Source organism: Bombina bombina, chromosome 5 (assembly GCF_027579735.1).
Source record: "Bombina bombina isolate aBomBom1 chromosome 5, aBomBom1.pri, whole genome shotgun sequence".
In the NCBI taxonomy this organism is placed as follows: domain Eukaryota; kingdom Metazoa; phylum Chordata; class Amphibia; order Anura; family Bombinatoridae; genus Bombina; species Bombina bombina.
In genome coordinates, this window is record NC_069503.1 from 577,898,260 (window position 1) to 577,917,459 (window position 19,200).

Below are 19,200 nucleotides of genomic sequence, written 5' to 3' on the forward strand. Positions count from 1 at the left end.
GGGTACCAATCTAAACCTATACAAATTAGAAACGGGACAAGACAGGGGTGCCCTTTATCCCCTCTTTTATTCACCCTTTGTATTGAGCCACTAGCTATTCAAATTAGAAATGACCCCAATATCTCTGGACTCCGTATAGGGGTTAAAGAATATAAAATTCCGCTATTCGCGGATGATATCATACTATCATTGACTAAACCCCTCCTTTCTCTCCCTCCTTTATATGCATTACTCCAACAGTATGGCATATTCTCTGGGTACAAAATAAATAAAGATAAATGTGAAGCCCTTGGAATCAATTTACCCCAAAACACTAAAAAGCTTTTAGAAATTAATTTCTCTTTCACCTGGGCCCACAGAAAACTGAAGTATCTGGGAATCAATCTTACCACCGACATTTATACTTTATACCAAGCAAGTTATTTACCAATGTTCACCCACATTAGGAATTTAATAACGAAATGGCTAAAGCTTAAAATTTCCTTTTATGGCAGAATAGTCTCAACAAAGATGACATTGCTCCCGAAACTATTGTACCTATTTCGTTCCCTTCCAATCTCTGTCCCCATTTCTGAACTCAATGCACTCCAGAGAGACATATTGCATTTTGTATGGCAAGGTAAGCATGCCAGGATAAACAAAACAATCATGAGTACGCATCGGAAGGACGGTGGGTTAGGTCTCCCAAATTTTACATCTTATTATTACTCAGCCCGCATGGCCCAAACGATACACTGGTTTAGTCACATAAAACAAGCCTTATGGACGCAGATAGAATCACAGATTGCCAAAACCGACCAGATCTCTAGTCTCTTGTGGACTCCTAAAAAAGATGTTCACCCTTCATTGTGTAAATATGTAGCACTTTCTCACACGATCTTTATATGGAATAAATTGACCGCTAAATTTCCCCTAATCCAGGAAAAATCTAAACTAATACCTTTAGTTTTACCACAAACTACGATAGACCCACACATATAGAAAAAATGGGCTAACAAAGGACTGTATAGAATTGCAGATGTATATACTGACGGAGGTTTCATCTCATTCGAACAATACAGAGACATTGACCCCAATGACAAAAACATTTGGTATCATTACCTGCAACTAAAATCTAGAACCAAAGCAGTAACAGACCTCTCCAAACTACCATTGAACACTATTTTAGAATCATTATGCCTAGCTAAGGAACCGATGCACAGCACAATCTCAACACTAAATCCCACATTTAATAGCAAACTTAGAGAAACTAAACCTCCACATATACTGAAGTGGGAACAAGACTTAAATAAGACTTGGTCTTTAGAGACTTGGACTACTAACCTGGGCAAAGGCCTCTCCTTCTCACATAATGCTTTGCTGAAAGAAAACTACCTTAAAGTTGCATTTAAATGGTACATTTACCCGTCTAGGTTTGGGGGTTCAGAGAATCCCTCTTTAAATCTTTGCTATAGAGGCTGCAACGCTAGGGGTACATATCTCCATATGTGGTGGGAGTGTGATAGAGTAAGAGAAATATGGGAGAAAGCCTCACAGTTACTCAGTGATCTTTCCAATAAACATATCATATTATCTCCTGAACAAGCTTTACTACACTTCCCGATCCCCAATATTTTAAAACAACATCAAAAATTAGTAAAAACTATCTGCACAGTTGTAAGGATTTGCATTGCACAATATTGGAAATCCACGCCTCCAAGTTTCAATTTTATTGAAAAAAAAATAATTCATCACTATGAAATGGCCAGCTCGGCAGCTGAGAATCTGAATACTAGAGACGAGTTCATTGTTCAGTGGGAACCATACATAATGTACCTTGAAGATAAAAGACAGAGAGGCAGAGAGCCCTGTTAGATTAAACCGATAGACTAATGCATATCTAAGAGAGAGCCGGAACCGATGGATTGATTGATAATTACCTCACTTGACTTTATTCTTGCCTGCCAACTGTTAATAATGTTTATACTTATTTTTTTGAGGATGAATGAGCACCACACATATAGGCCTCAGATTATCAAATGTAAATGATGGACACCGTTGCAATCTTTTGAACTGTTTTTGATTGACCTGACTGCATATACCTGAACTTGTTATAAAAAAGAAAAAAGAAATTAATAAAAAAAACTCTTTCAAAATAAATTTAAAAGTTCTCAAAATTTAAAACCCCTCCAAGGGGTTTGGGTGATTAAATCCAACAACATTGTACCCGCTCTTACATATTATACATATAATCTGTTCTATGTCTTTCAACTATCAGGCATATTGAATATGGCACCTCTGGCCATATATAGACTACATCATAAAAACTTAAACGTTTTCCTAGAATAACCAATACATAACAAGCAAACCGTGCAACTATGCACCAGATAGTGGTTTAAAGGTATTTATGACCCTCATGCAATGTTTACAGACCCTCTATGAATGTCATTTATTGCCTGCATTGTCGCGTGTACTACCATTACCATACGTGTAAAGAAAAAACTGTATTGTTATGTGGTTTTCACAATGTTCTTCTCAATAAAAATTAACGTTTAAAAAAAAAAAAAAATTGTGCTGTCACTTTAAATCATATAAAATTGCCTTAGGATATTAACAGCAGTAAAACATAGGAACAAACCCCTGTTCCAAAATAAGTTGTACTGTCACTTTAAGGACTTTCCTCACTTTAAGAGACCGTAAGAGATTAAACCAGATCTCCAAAACCGTTGAACCACACAGGTCCCAAACGGTTTAAAGTACACTTGGTACTTAGCCCCTCCCTTGTACTACTTAGTACACTTTAAAATAAATACACTGCTCCGATCTCGGATAAGAATGCGGGGTCACGTGACCAGATTCAGTAACCGATTGAAAATAGTGCTGCTTCATTCCTGAAGCTAAGAAGGAAGGCAGAGACAACATGGCGCCTGTTATTCTCATAGGCCCGCAAACAGAAAAACAGAGAGCTAGATTACAGTTACAACTGCTTAAATTAACTGGCGACACCACTCCAAATAGGAACGGAAGAGATTAAAGGGAGAGACAAAATCGGCCTGAGGAGAGAACGGTGCTTTTAACAAAGCGCGCTCTCCCAGACGATAATTCAGATACAGATAAATGCCTCTCCCTGTAGTTGTAAATTGCTCTCCCGCAATATCAAAAAATAGACTTAAGTGACCAGCGCCAAAAAATATAAATTACTACAAACTCCAAATAGAAAAAATAGGTTACCCTTAAAGACCTACAGGACTAATCAATACAAAATACAAAGCACTAGGGAGCGCTGAAACCAGCTTAAGAGTAAGGATTATAGAATATATATAATAATAAAACACCTAACCTGATACTAATATGATACTACTATAATAGGCAATATGTATAATACATGTAAATATAAATTGTGAATTATGAATTATGTGTGAAAAAAATCTTTTCAAAATTGGAAAAAATTATATATGAAAAAAATTCTATGTGAAAAAATTCAATTCTATAGAAGATGCCAGCAACAAATACTAGAATTGCATATCTATATATAAAAAACTTTATTACAATATAGGTCGACCTATTCAAGACATACAATAATAAATCACAAAATTAAGAAAAAAATGAAAATTAGTATAAAAAACTCCTTAAACCAAAAGTTCATGCATAAGAAACAGTTCCCAGGAGTGGACGATTTTTCGGCTTGTTATTATATGGACCCACGCTCATACAAGGATGCTGTTCTGTGTATAGTTGTAAGAGGAGCGTTCCCAGGACAAAAGAGGCAGTCGCAGCCAATGATGGTATTTCCCCTACGGACAAGGAATCCTCTTAGTAAATGTCACACAGCAAATAGCAGGGGAAGTTACATCCGTACTTAAATAATAATAAGCAGCAACCTGCCTCCAAACTTGAACCAACGATCTGTGGACACACCTTCCAATAGTAACCAATGGCCACTGGAAACAGAAAAGCTTTAACAGGGAAATGCAATTAGATATACTAGGCTAGAAACCCAGTGAATATTTTGCAGCTTTCTTTTACAGGATATGCATTCTCGCTCCCAAGGCCTGTTTATAATGGCCAATACTGCACAAAAAAACACCTAGCAGAGGGTTATTCAGCCACAAGATATCTGCACAAATAAAATACTCCAAAGGTGTAGGAGTTAGTTTAAAATAGAGCAAATAGAGCTAGAAAAAGATATTACACTTTGAAACTAGTTGCTCTATTTGCTCTATTTTAAACTAACTCCTACACCTTTGGAGTATACACAACTATACACAGAACAGCATCCTTGTATGAGCGTGGGTCCATATAGTAACAAGCCGAAAAATTGTCCACTCCTGGGAACTGTTTCTTATGCATGAACTTTTGGTTTAAGGAGTTTTTTTATACTAATTTTCTTTTTTTCTTAATTTTGTGATTTATTATTGTATGTCTTGAATAGGTCGACCTATATTGTAATAAAGTTTTTTATATATAGATATGCAATTCTAGTATTTGTTGCTGGCATCTTCTATAGAATTTAATTTTTCACATAGAATTTTTTTCATATATAATTTTTTCCAATTTTGAAAAGATTTTTTTCACACATAATTCATAATTCACAATTTATATTTACATGTATTATACATATTGCCTATTATAGTAGTATCATATTAGTATCAGGTTAGGTGTTTTATTATTATATATATTCTATAATCCTTACTCTTAAGCTGGTTTCAGCGCTCCCTAGTGCTTTGTATCTCCCGCAATATCACCCCTTGCAGGGAGCGATAAACAAGGATCAGAGTCACAAGTCTTAATAAATGTAAAAAGAAATCTGGCACCACCAGATCGAATTTTACATCAAAACAAATACACTTATAAAAATAAAAAGTCTGCTGTATAGTGCCTAATAAAATTGAGCCCCACACAACTGGTTAACCCCTTCATCACCAATGAAGGAGAAGCAGTATCTCTCACCTATGCCACATTAAGTGCCTGTACGCTGCCAACGAAATATCCCAAACTAGAATATATAATGTCCCAATTAATGTTTGCAGAATCCTTTAAAGTGCACAGTCTCCCATACTTAGAAGACAAAAGGCACATGCATATGGCCGTCCGGCAGGAGGACAGCTTACACGGTGTGAGAGGATGCCACTCCTCACATAGACCTGTAGAAAAAGGAAGGAACAGAGTACTCTGGCTTTCAATACCATGGGCAGCAAATATGTTAGGAAAACGCAGCAAGGCCACCTTACATGTTCTTAACTGCTTTAAAGCCACCACTATCCTACTGAAGAAACTAACGTGGATTACTGCTAGTCCCAAAAATCTTGCTTGTAGCAAAAGAAATCCAATTTTCTTCAGACACCAAAACTTCACCTCCTCCATGCATGAAAGCAAAGAGAATGACTGGGGTTTGTGGGATGGGAAGTGATACTTAACAGTTTTTCTGTGGTGCTCTTTGTCTCCTCCTGCTGGCCAGGAGTGATATTTCCAACATTTATTGAGGACGTCGTGGACTCACCATATCTTAAGAAAGAAACAGCTATTTTTTTTCATAACTCTGTACACAAATTTGTGTTTTTGATGATGCAAGGTCCAAAGGTTACAGTCTTCAGTCAGGAATTCAACAGATTAACAGTTTGATAGAATTGGGCCTAAATCTAATTATAAATTACCCTTCATATCTCAATTGTTATACAGAAATTCTAAAAAAGGGATTTCCAATAATTCCTTATTGTGAGCAAAATATCTAAAATAAAGACATATTATATGAATTATAACACTGACATACATTGCCTTTCTTGTCCACAAATGATAATGTGTGCTTCCTCCAATGCTCAGTGAGAGGTTTCTTCTGTTGGCCTTGAAGTGGTTTAGAAAAATCATATTCATCAATCCTCACCTAAACAAAGAAAATGTAACTTATTATAGAGAATATAAACAGTGTGGGCATATGGTTCTTCCTGCGTCCTCTAATAAGTTTCCTACACATCTACAAGTAAAAAAGCCTCTATTTATAAAACACAGTATTAGACTAGAAATTCTATTTCGAATTTGAATGTGACATTCAAATTCGAATATTGCCTTTATACAACACAGCTGTAGACTAGAAAAACTATTTCAAATTTGAATGCTACATTCGAATTGGAATGTGACATTCAAATTAAAATATTACATTTATACAACACAGTTGCAGACTAGAAAACATAATTTATGTAAGAATTTACCTGATAAATTCATTTCTTTCACATTGGCAAGAGTCCATGAGCTAGTGACGTATGGGATATACAATCCTACCAGGAGGGTCGAAGTTTCCCAAACCTCAAAATGCCTAGAAATACACCCCTCACCACACTCATGATTCAGTTTAACGAATAGCCAAGTAGTGGGGTGACAAAGAAAGGAGTAAAAAGCATCAACAAAGGAATTTGGAAATAATTGTGCTTTATACAAAAAATCATAACCACCATAAAAAGGTTGGGTCTCATTGACTCTTGCCAATATGAAAGAAATTAATTTATCAGGTAAGTTCTTACATAAATTATGTTTTCTTTCATGTAATTGGCAAGAGTCCATGAGCTAGTGACGTATAGGATAGTAATACCCAAGATGTGGAACTCCACAGAAGAGTCACTAGAGAGGGAGGGATAAAATAATAACAGCCATTTTCCGATGAAAAATAATAATCCACAACTTAAAATATAAGTTTATTCTCATAATGAAAATAAAAAACTTAAACATAAGCACAGGAATCAAACTGAAACAGCTGCCTGAAAAACTTTTCTACCAAAAACTGCTTCCGAAGAAGCAAATACATCAAAACAGTAGAATTTAGTAAATGTATGCAAAGAAGACCAAGTTGCTGCTTTGTAAATCTGATCAACTGAAGCTTCATTCTTAAAAGCCCACGAAGTGGAGACTGATCTAGTAGAATGAGCTGTAATTCTCTGAGGCGGGGCCTGATCCGACTCCAAATAAGACTGACGAATCAAAAGCTTTAACCAAGATGCCAAGGAAATGGCAGAAGCCTTCTGACCTTTCCTAGAACCAGAAAATAAACAAATAGACTAGAAGTCTCCCTGAAATCTTTAGTAGCTTCAACATAATATTTCAAAGATCTTACCACATACAAAGAATGTAAAGATCTCTCCAAAGAATTCTTAGGATTAGGACACAAAGAAGGGACAACAATTTCTCTATTAATGTTGTTAGAATTCACAACCTTAGGTAGAAATTTAAATGAAGTATGCAAAACTTCCTTATCCTGATGGAAAATCAGAAAAGGAGATTTACAAGAAAGAGCAGATAATTCTGAAACTCTTCTAGCAGAAGAGATGGCCAAAAGGAACAACACTTTCCAAGAAAGTAGTTAATGTCCAAAGAATGCATAGGCTCAAATGGAGGAGCCTGTAAAGCCTTCAAAACCAAATTAAGACTCCAAGGAGGAGAGATTGATTTAATGACAGGCTTGATACGGACCAAAGCCTGTACAAAACAGTGAATATCAGGAAGCTTAGCAATCTTTCTGTGAAATAAAACAGAAAGAGCAGAGATTTGTCCCTTCAAGGAACTTGCAGACAAACCCTTATCCAAACCATCCTTAAGAAACTGTAAAATTCTAGGAATTCTAAAAGAATGCCAGGAAAATTTATGAGAACACCATGAAATATAAGTCTTCCAAACTCGATAATAAATCTTCCTAGAAACAGATTTACGAGCCTGTAACATAGTATTAATTACTGAGTCAGAGAAACCTCTATGACTAAGCACTAGGTGTTCTATTTCCATACCTTCAAATTTAATGATTTGAGATTCTGATGGAAAAACGGACCTTGAGACAGAAGGTCTGGCCTTAATGGAAGTGGCCAAGGTTGGCAACTAGACATCCGAACAAGATCCGCATACCAAAACCTGTGAGGCCATGCTGGAGCTACCAGCAACACAAACAATTGTTCCATGATGATTTTATAGATCACTCTTGGAAGAAGAACTGGAGGCGGGAAAATATAAGCAGGTTGGTGACACCAAGGAACTGTTAATGCATCCACCGCTTCCGCCTGAGGGTCCCTGGACCTGGACAGGTACCTGGGTAGTTTCTTATTTAGATGGGAAGCCATCAGATCTATTTCTGGAAGACCAATCTGAGAAAACACATCTGAATGGAGCGACCACTCCCCAGGATGTAAAGTCTGACGGCTGAGATAATCTGCTTCCCAATTGTCTATACCTGGGATATGAACCGCAGAAATTAGACAGGAGATGGATTCCGCCCAAGCAAGTATCCGAAATACTTCTTTCATAGCTTGGGGACTGTGAGTCCCACCCTGATGATTAACATATGCCACAGTTGTGATATTGTCTGTCTGAAAACAAATGAACGGTTCTCTCTTCAACAGAGGCCAAACATGAAGAGCACTGAAAATAGCACAGAGTTCTAAAATATTGATTGGTAACCTCGCCTCTTGAGATTTCCAAACCCCTTGTGCTGTCAGAGATCCTCAGACAGCTCCCCAACCTCAAATACTTGCATCTGTTGTGATCACAGTCCAGGTTAGAAGAACAAAAGAGGCCCCTTGAACTATACAATGGTGATCTAACCACCAAGTCAGAGATAGTCGAACATTGGGATTTAAGGATATTAATTGTGATATCTTTGTATAATTCCTGCACCATTGGTTCAGCATACAAAGCTGGAGAGGTCTCATATGAAAACGAGCAAAGGGGATCGCGTCCGATGCTGCAGTCATGAGACCTAAAACTTCCATACACATAGCTACTGAAGGGAATGATTGAGACTGAAGGTTCCGACAAGCTGAAACCAATTTTAATCGTCTCTTGTCTGTTAGAGACAGAGTCATGGACACTGAATCAATCTGGAAACCTAAAAAGGTGACCCTTGTCTGAGGAATCAAAGAACTTTTTGGTAAATTGATCCTCCAACCATGTCTTTGAAGAAACAACACTAGTTGATTTGTGTGAGATTCTGCAAAATGTTATGACTGAGCTAGTACCAAGATATCGTCCAAATAAGGAAACACCGCAATACCCCATTCACTTATTAAAGAGAGTAGGGCACCTAGAAACTTTGAAAAGATTCTTGGATCTGTTGCTAGGCCAAATGGAAGAGTGACAAATTGGTAATGCTTGTCTAGAAAAGAGAATCTCAGAAACTGATAGTGGTCTGGATGAATCCGAATAAGAAGATATGCATCCTGTAAGTCTATTGTGGACATATAATGCCCTTGCTGAACAAAAAGGCAGAATAGTCCTTATAGTCAACATTTTGAAAGTTGGCACTCTAACATAATGTTTCAAAATTTTCAGATCCAGAACTGGCCTGAATGAATTTTCTTTCTTTGGGACAATGAATAGATTTGAATAAAACCCCTGACCCTGTTCCTGAAACGGAACGGGTATGATTACCACCTGAAAACTCCAGGTCTGAAACACACTTCAGAAAATCCTGAGCCTTTACTGGATTTGCTGGGATGCGTGAGAGAAAAAATCTTCTCACAGGAGGTCTTACTCTGAATCCTATTCGGTACCCTTGAGAGACAATACTCTGAATCCATTGATTTTGGACAGAATCTGCCCAAATGTCTTGGAAGAATCTTAATCTGCCCCCTACCAGCTGAACTGGAATGAGGGCCGCACCTTCATGCAGACTTGGGGGCTGGCTTTGGTTTCTTAAACGGTTTGGATTTACTCCAACTTGAAGGTTTCATATTGGAACCAGATTCTTTAGGGGAAGGATTAGGTTTCTGTTCCTTATTTTGTCGAAAGGAACGAAAAACAGTTAGAAGCTTTAGATTTACCTTTAGGTCTTTTATCCTGAGGCAAAAAAACTCCCTTCCCCCCAGTGACAGTTGAAATAATCAAATTCAACTGAGAACCAAATAACTTATTACCTTAGAAAGAAAGAGATAGTAATCTAGACTTAGATACCATGTCAGCATTCCAATATTTGAGCCACAAAGCTCTTCTAGCTAAAATAGCTAAAGACATAGATTTAACATCAATTTTGATGATATCAAAAATGGCATCACAGATAAAATGATTAGCATGTTGAAGAAAGCGAACAATGCTAGACAAATAAGGATCCATTTCCTGTTGCGCTAAACTTTCCAACCAAAAAGTTGATGCAGCTGCAACATCAGCCATAGAAATGGCAGGCCTCAGAAGATAGCCAGAATATAAATAAGCTTTCCTTAGATAAGATTTAAGTTTCCTATCTAAAGGGTCTTTAAAAGAAGTACTATCTTCCATAGGAATAGTAGTACGTTTAGCAAGATTAGAAATAGCCCCATCAACTTTGGGGATCTTTTCCCAAAACTCCAATCTAACTGCTGGCAAAGGATACAAGTTTTTTAAATGTTGAAGGAATAAAAGAAGTACCAGGCCTATTCCATTCCTTAGAAATCATATCAGATATAGCATCAGGAACTGGAAAAACCTCTGGAGTAACCACAGGAGGTTTATAAACAGAATTTAAACGTTTACTAGTTTTAATATCAAGAGGACTAGTTTACAATAGATGCACTTAGCTTTGGTAGAACTGTTATCAGGCATAAGGGTTCCAACAGTGGTTTCTGAGAGAGGATCAGATTGAGACATCTTGCAAATGTAAGAGAAAATAACAACATATAAAGCAAAATGATCAATTTCCTTATATGGCAGTTTCAGGAATGGGAAAAAATGCAAACAGCATAGCCCTCTGACATAGAAAAAGGCAAGAGGCATATAGGAATGGGGTTTTAAATAATGAAATTGTTTGGCGCCAAGTATGACGCACAACGCAAACTGAAAAGTCAACTAAGACGCCGGAAATGACGAATTTGCGTCATCGGACATACCTTTGCGCCCAAAAATTCTCGTGCCAAGAAAGACACAATAAACTTTGGCATTTTGCTCCCTCGCGAGCCTAATTTTACCCGTGAAATTTAATGAAAAAGCAGTCAATTGAAAAAAGACTATACCCCAGGTAAGAAAAATATTTTTCCCAAATATGAAACTGATAGTCTGCAAAAGGAAATATACATAAACCTGACTCATGGCAAATATAAGTACAATACATATATTTAGAACTTTATATTAATGCATAAAGTGCCAAACCATAGCTGAGAGTGTCTTAAGTAATGAAAACATACTTACCGAAAGACACCCATCCACATATAGCAGATAGCCAAACCAGTACTGAAACAGTTATCAGTAGAGGTAATGGAATATGAGAGTATATCGTCAATCTGAATAAGGGAGGTAGGAGATGAATCTCTACGACCGATAACAGAGAACCTATGAAATAGATTTCCTGCTATTTTCCTGGTAAGACTAGCAATGCTAGGTGTGGTCATGAGCACTTATAAAATGTAATAATGTTTCACTCTATTTCAAATATATATCAGACTAATTCTCTTAGGGCCTGATGATCAAAAGCTCTCTTAGGGCCTGATGATATAAAGCTCTCTTAGGGCCTGATGATCTAATGCCCCCTGCTATGTCGAGATGATCTAAGAAGTCTCATCAGTAATATGAGGTCCATCAAATAATTTTAGAAAGGCAAATTTTACCTTGTGAAGTGTTTATTTTGCTATGCAGAGTCCAAATTATTAAGGAGACTAAAAAAATAGCCCCAAAAATGTTTGCGTGATTTTCCCCCATTCTATCAAGTTTTTTCATCATCCTCCTTTCTGGCTATGCATCACTCCACATTTGATACTGTCTGCCTCTTTTCTGAGGTTTCTGCCTGCCTCTACAGGGAGTGCAGAATTATTAGGCAAATGAGTATTTTGACCACATCATCCTCTTTATGCATGTTGTCTTACTCCAAGCTATATAGGCTCGAAAGCCTACTACCAATTAAGCATATTAGGTGATGTGCATCTCTGTAATGAGAAGGGGTGTGGTCTAATGACATCAACACCCTATATCAGGTGTGCATAATTATTAGGCAACTTCCTTTCCTTTGGCAAAATGGGTCAAAAGAAGGACTTGACAGGCTCAGAAAAGTAAAAAATAGTGAGATATCTTGCAGAGGGATGCAGCACTCTTAAAATTGCAAAGCTTCTGAAGCGTGATCATTGAACAATCAAGCGTTTCATTCAAAATAGTCAACAGGGTCGCAAGAAGCGTGTGGAAAAACCAAGGCGCAAAATAACTGCCCATGAACTGAGAAAAGTCAAGCGTTGCAGCTGCCAAGATGCCACTTGCCACCAGTTTGGCCATATTTCAGAGCTGCAACATCACTGGAGTGCCCAAAAGCACAAGGTGTGCAATACTCAGAGACATGGCCAAGGTAAGAAAGGCTGAAAGACGACCACCACTGAACAAGACACACAAGCTGAAACGTCAAGACTGGGCCAAGAATATCTCAAGACTGATTTTTCTAAGGTTTTATGGACTGATGAAATGAGAGTGAGTCTTGATGGGCCAGATGGATGGGCCCGTGGCTGGATTGGTAAAGGGCAGAGAGCTCCAGTCCGACTCAGACGCCAGCAAGGTGGAGGTGGAGTACTGGTTTGGGCTGGTATCATCAAAGATGAGCTTGTGGGGCCTTTTCGGGTTGAGGATGGAGTCAAGCGCAACTCCCAGTCCTACTGCCAGTTTCTGGAAGACACCTTCTTCAAGCAGTGGTACAGGAAGAAGTCTGCATCCTTCAAGAAAAACATGATTTTCATGCAGTACAATGCTCCATCACACGCGTCCAAGTACTCCACAGCGTGGCTGGCAAGAAAGGGTATAAAAGAAGAAAATCTATTGACATGGCCTCCTTGTTCACCTGATCTGAACCCCATTGAGAACCTGTGGTCCATCATCAAATGTGAGATTTACAAGGAGGGAAAACAGTACACCTCTCTGAACAGTGTCTGGGAGGCTGTGGTTGCTGCTGCACGCAATGTTGATGGTGAACAGATCAAAACACTGACAGAATCCATGGATGGCAGGCTTTTGAGTGTCCTTGCAAAGAAAGGTGGCTATATTGGTCACTGATTTTTTTTTGTTTTGTTTTTGAATGTCAGAAATGTATATTTGTGAATGTTGAGATGTTATATTGGTTTCACTGGTAAAAATAAATAATTGAAATGGGTATATATTTGTTTTTTGTTAAGTTTCCTAATAATTATGCACAGTAATAGTCACCCGCACACATAGATATCCCCCTAAAATAGCTATAACTAAAAACAAACTAAAAACTACTTCCAAAACTATTCAGCTTTGATATTAATGAATTTTTTGGGTTCATTGAGAACATGGTTGTTGTTCAATAATAAAATTAATCCTCAAAAATACAACTTGCCTAATAATTCTGCACTCCCTGTATTCCACTACCTTTTTTACATCTCATGGGCCCCATTATCAAAATACTTGCAGCGGATGCCTTTAAGAAATGTTCTAAAAAAAAAGGGGGGGGCTGTACCTGGGAGATGCAAAATGTCTCCCATAGAAATTAAATGATCTCGCTGGAAAGGGAAACATAACATAATAAGTACTTTCTGTATTTTGACCAGATGATAACCCAGACCTGACAAGTAAATGTAATCTATACATTTGGAATGCCCCTGTTCAGACCACTAGCAGAGGTAGAAAAACGAATTTCTTTCATGTAATTCGCAAGAGTCCATGAGCTAGTGACGTATGGGATATACAATCCTACCATGAGGGGCAAAGTTTCCCAAACATCAAAATGCCTATAAATACACCCCTTATCACACTTACAATTCAGTTTTACAAACTTTGCCCCTATGGAGGTGGTGAAGTAAGTTTGTGCTTGATTTTCTACGTTGATATGCGCTTCTCAGTATTTTGAAGCCCGATTCCTCTCAGAGTACAGTGAATGTCAGAGGGATATGAAGGGAGCATCGCCTATTGAATGCAATGGTTTTCCTTGCGGGAAATCTATTTCATAGGTTCTCTGTTATCGGTCGTAGAGATTTATCTCCAACCTCCCTTTTTCAGATCAACTATATACTCTCATATTCCATTACCTCTACTGATAACTGTTTCAGTACTGGTTTGGCTATCTGCTATATGTGAATGGGTGTCTTTCGGTAAGTATGTTTTCATTACTTAAGACACTCTCAGCTATGGTTTAGCACTTTATGTATTAATATAAAGTTCTGGAGAATGTATTGAATTTTACATGAGGAGCAATTAAGTACATAAATCACATTGGTACATGTACAATTTAAGAGTGTTTTGATGTTAAATGTTTTTCCTGTAACATAACTGGTAAATGTGTTTCCCGTGCGTGCAAAATCACACGGTTTGCACTTCCTATGGCCACATTTGTGCATGCCCTGATGTCTGATCCAAGCACAGGCATCATTAGTCTTGGTGGGCAGCATAGTGGGAAACAGCAGAGAGCCCAATGTAGGACCTTTCCTATATGCGCATCTTACACCACTTTTAACCGTTTCAATTAATCTATCATCAGCCTTAAGGATCTTAAAGTGCTTGCGTATAATCGAACAGATATCGTTATATTGTCCACTGTGTGTGGTGACAAAGGTCACTCCATCAAAGGGCTTAGAATCTGTTTTCTGTCTATCTACCAAGAGACTGTCTCTGGTTTTGGAGCTCACCAAGTGTTTGGCCTTACGAATCTTTTAACCAATGGGATTTTAGGTATGGGTATTTAGAGAGGTGTGTCACATAGCACTATAGGCTATGACTACGGCTCCTAGCCGAAACGCGTAAGCCAAACAGTGCCACACCTGTTATGCTTTTACTTGTGTTTGCCATTTACTTTTAATCTGAGTTTGAAATAAAGACGTTTTAATTATACTCTCCAGGACTACCGCTTTTCTATACTTCACTAATTTTGCCAGTGAATCCTGGATTTTGGAGCTGTGGGGAGGTGTGTGTTTGCAGCTAATAGACATTGGTGAACTTTCAGCATTGCTCCTTACTACGGATTGGTTACCGCTGATTGACACTTATACCAGCAAATAGGATCCAGCGCTCATCAAGAAGGAGAGACGCCGTACATTTACAGACCCACGAGGACGCCAAGCAGCTGAGCCGGTGGAGAGACGAGCACTTGGAGATGGTACAAGGTACCCGTGCATCACAGATCCCAAAGTTTCCTGTATAGTAAGCAGGCTTGGGCAACAGTGGGGGATTGATTCTGATAAATTGCGTCTGCAGCCACTTATGCAAGTTTCCTAAAGCTGGTACACCGGTTGGAATCTACCTTAATATTAGCTGACCTTAAGTGGTCATTCACGTATTTGCTTCTTAGCACTACTGAGTTCCTTTTTCTTATGTATGTTTAATATAAAGTTCTAAATATATGTATTGTACTTATATTTGCCATGAGTCAGGTTATGTATATTTCCTTTTGCAGACTAATCAGTTTCATATGACGCCGAGTTCCTTGCACAAGGTTGCATCTGCAATGACGCGAGTGCGTCACTTCTGGATGTTCGGCGCCCAAAAAAAATATCTTTGCGTTGTGCGTCATACTTGGCGCCAAATAATTTCATTATTTTATACCCCATTCCTATGTGCCTCTTGCATTTTTTCTATGTCAGAGGGCTATGCTGTTTGCATTTTTTTTCCCATTCCTGAAACTGCCATATAAGGAAATGGATCATTTTGCTTTATATGTTGTTTTTTCTCTTACATTTGCAAGATGTCTCAATCTGATCCTGTCTCAAAAACCACTGTTGGAACCCACCTGCCTGACAACAGTTCTACCAAAGCTAAGTGTATCTGTTGTAAATTTGTGGAGATTATATCTCCAGCTGTGGTATGTAATAGTTGTCATGATAAGCTTTTACATGCAGAGAATTTATCCATCAGTAATAGAACAATGCCTGCTGTTCCTTCAACATCTAATGTACATGATATCCCTGTGAATATAAAAGATTTTATTGCTGATGCGATTCAGAAGGCTTTGTCGGCTATCCCGCCTTCTAATAAACGTAAAATGTTTTTTTAAAACTTCTCATAAAGTTGATGAAATTTCAAATGACCGACAACATACTGAATTATCCTCCTCTGATGAGAATCTATCTGATTCAGAAGATCCAACCTCAGATATTGACACTGACAAATCTACTTATTTATTTAAAATGAAGTATATTCGTTCCTCGTTAAAAGGTGTTGATGGGGGGGGTGGAGCCAACACGGAGAGGGATCGGTCGCACTGGAAGAGAGCTCCCTGATAATTCCCAACAATACCCCACATTTCCACCTAATATAGCCCCCAAAACTAGTCCCAAACTAAACTTTAGGCATCCCCCAGTGCACCCTCAAAAACATATTTGGCCGGAGCGCACTTCCCTTCGACCTGCTGATATCGACAGGACAGACTGGTAGATAGGCGGGCAGCGCCCTTAAGCCGATATATACCAGGAGACTCGGTGCACACTCCCTGTATCAGAGCAAGCCTGCACTAGGAAAAGGAGACTCACAGGACCATCGCCGCCACAACTCTGACAGCGGAGCATTCCTGCACTCTAACCGCAGGTAATACTGGACGCGTTGATGTGCATACAACGCTCTGAGCCCGACGCCATCTTAGGACAGACCGCAACCCACGTGGCAGCAATTGAGGTGATATCCTTCACATCTTGCACAGCCTTCACGACCGCTTGCCTACAGGTGTTAGAGGAAGACTCGTATTGCAGACCCAGAGGTGCTGAAATAGCACAGAGACTTGGCCGTAAGTAGCACCGAGTACAGTGAAGACTATATAAACATCACAAGGCCCTGACCTGAACTACTGAACTACTAGCGACACAGTATCCAAGACCTAGAGACACTAAAAACCCAAATAAGTAAAGTTGAAATATAACCTGTGCATTAACATATCACTTCAACGAGCCTGTTTTTCACTGTGCTTTGTACTGGTAGACAGCTAAGACTTTCAAGCCTCAAATACCTACATGAAAGCCACAAGTCAGCTAAAATTTCGCAATCAGGAGTGAGGGCCTGGAGGCTTGGCGACAGATCTCTGCCATTTGTGTCCATTTCTCCCTTTTTTTTCTTCACAGAAAATACTATATCACATTGAAATTGAAAAGTTTCATCTAGGCCACTCTGGCCTGTCTACCACTCAGTGTTCTCCAGCCAGGTCCTGGACTACCTGTCCTCTCCTATTTAAACATGCAAGCTGACTTTGTCTTAGCTCTTGCAGGAGCTGACCTTGTTTTTACACGGCTCTATCCCTAGAACAATATGTCACAGTCAGCAAGGAAAAAAAATAATAAGCAACTTTTCCCACCAAAAAAGACAATGATTGACCATTTTGGGCCCTCCTATGCGGGACCACACAGTGAAATGGAGACCCCGGATTCACCTAGGTCTGAGGCTTCTGAACTCACATTATCTGCTATGCAGGATATCCATCAATGCCCATCAGAAGAAGTTACTCCTACTTTTATTATGGACTCTCTAAAATTGCTGCTAGGTAAACACCATGCTTCATTCACGGCCAAAATAGCAGACTCAACGGCCGAATTAAAGAAAGAAATCAACTGAGCAATCCAATCTTTTAAAACTTCACGCAGCACCTTTCAGATTACTTTAATGTTGTGGAAGACAAAATAGCTGACATGGAAGACAGATTTTGGCGAAATAACCTAAGGATCAGAGGTGCTCCAGAGACTGTCTCCATATCTGACTTGCAGACATTCCTGAAATAAATGTTCCATATACTAGCTCCTCCAAACACAGAATCAGAAGATCTGATGGATCGAGCCCACTGTTCGCTCAAACCCAAAGTCTTATCAGATTATCAACCAAGGGACATAATAGTCCATTTGCACTACTTCACCTATAAAGAGAGAATTCAAAGAGCTCACTTTCAGAAACCCACCTTACCAGACAAGTTCAAAAATCTTCAAATATTCCCTGACTTGTCTATGAGGACTCTACAGAAGAGGAAAACCTTTGATGAAATCACTTCTACATTGAGAAATAGTAATATCAGATACAGATGGGGCTACCCCATTAAACTGCTAGTCTTCAAAGCCAATCAAGTATTCACGATTCTAAAGCCCTCCAAAGGCTATGAACTCTTACAGCTATGGAACCTGCTACCCTCTCAAAGAGAAAGACCAAAAACTCAGCACAACCGAGAGCGTCAGCAGCAGAATGGACGGCTCCTTCCAACCTAACGAACCGACAGACTCCCGTACGAAGCATGAGAACCAACAATCCAGAGTGGGCACCAACTGATGTGCAGGGCCCTGCTCATCGCAAGCAACCAGAGGGACCTGATTGGTCAGCCCTCCCTCAAAGACACAGATCTGGCTCTCCAGTATCCTAGTGGGCCCATCTGATCCACAAAGTGAAGCCTCCACTAACGGACATTATTCTGGATCTCTTTGGGTCCCCAAAAATCCCACCTAGGTGAGAGCGAGCACTGGATGATAAGTTTACGCTGAAATATGCACTTTATATTTCACTCATGTTTCCTTTGTGTGTTCTTGTTCTTGTCTATAATGTAGTTTTTACAAACTCTCTTATACATGCAACCACAGATATGGACCCTCTAATAGACCTTGCTCCAGCCCTATTTGGGACCCTGAGGGCTTTACCTTAATGATAATGTGTGTGTTAGCCGATAAACGTAGGACAAAATGTGCCTCCTTTTTTCTTTTATGTCATTCCAGCTCAAAAGTTTTTGTATATTAATGTTTTTATGCATAATGTTTATATGTATGCTAGCTATGATACACTGACACAGACAAGGATTAAGTCATACTCCCAGTAGACAAACCCCCAATGAGGCAGATAGGCCTTATACCTGTGCATCTTTAAATCAACGTGAACCCCTATTATCTCCATGGTACATAATGTAGGAGTTATAAGTTACAGACGACAAATGATATATATAACCTTCTGCGCAATTGCTGCCGACCTACGGACCCATCTAACCCTACACCACTCTTTTTACAATACCAGTGGTGACAGTACACACTTTACACACAGCCAGTCATGTAAATAGAGCGATCTAAGATGACAACATCTGTTCTAGCACTAAAGTCCTTATATCATGTACTCCATAACGGAGCTCTGGTGGGATGAGAAACAGGGGATGCCTCAACACCCTAGTCAGTTCCAAACTTGGCAACCCGCTGGGTTAGCAAATATAGCTTAAGCTGCCTCAAGCAACAGGCAGAGACTTCTGTGTCCCCCCCTAGCTTTTAGAGAGCTGTCCCATAAAGGATGGTATAGCCCCCATAACTTAGAACATCCTAATTTTACTCCAAGCAGGCCAACACATTATGCTCA

The 19,200-nt window shown here is 39.0% G+C and overlaps 1 protein-coding gene across 1 annotated transcript in view; it reads right to left on the reverse strand.

The window, feature by feature from the left end:
• Positions 1 to 19,200, reverse strand: part of LOC128660601 (succinate dehydrogenase [ubiquinone] flavoprotein subunit B, mitochondrial) — a 412,312-nt gene that overhangs the window by 61,482 nt on the left and 331,630 nt on the right. The window contains exon 14 of the mRNA XM_053714527.1: positions 5,750 to 5,860. Within this exon, the coding sequence (XP_053570502.1) occupies positions 5,750 to 5,860 (111 nt within the window). The remainder of the gene's footprint in view (positions 1 to 5,749; positions 5,861 to 19,200) is intronic.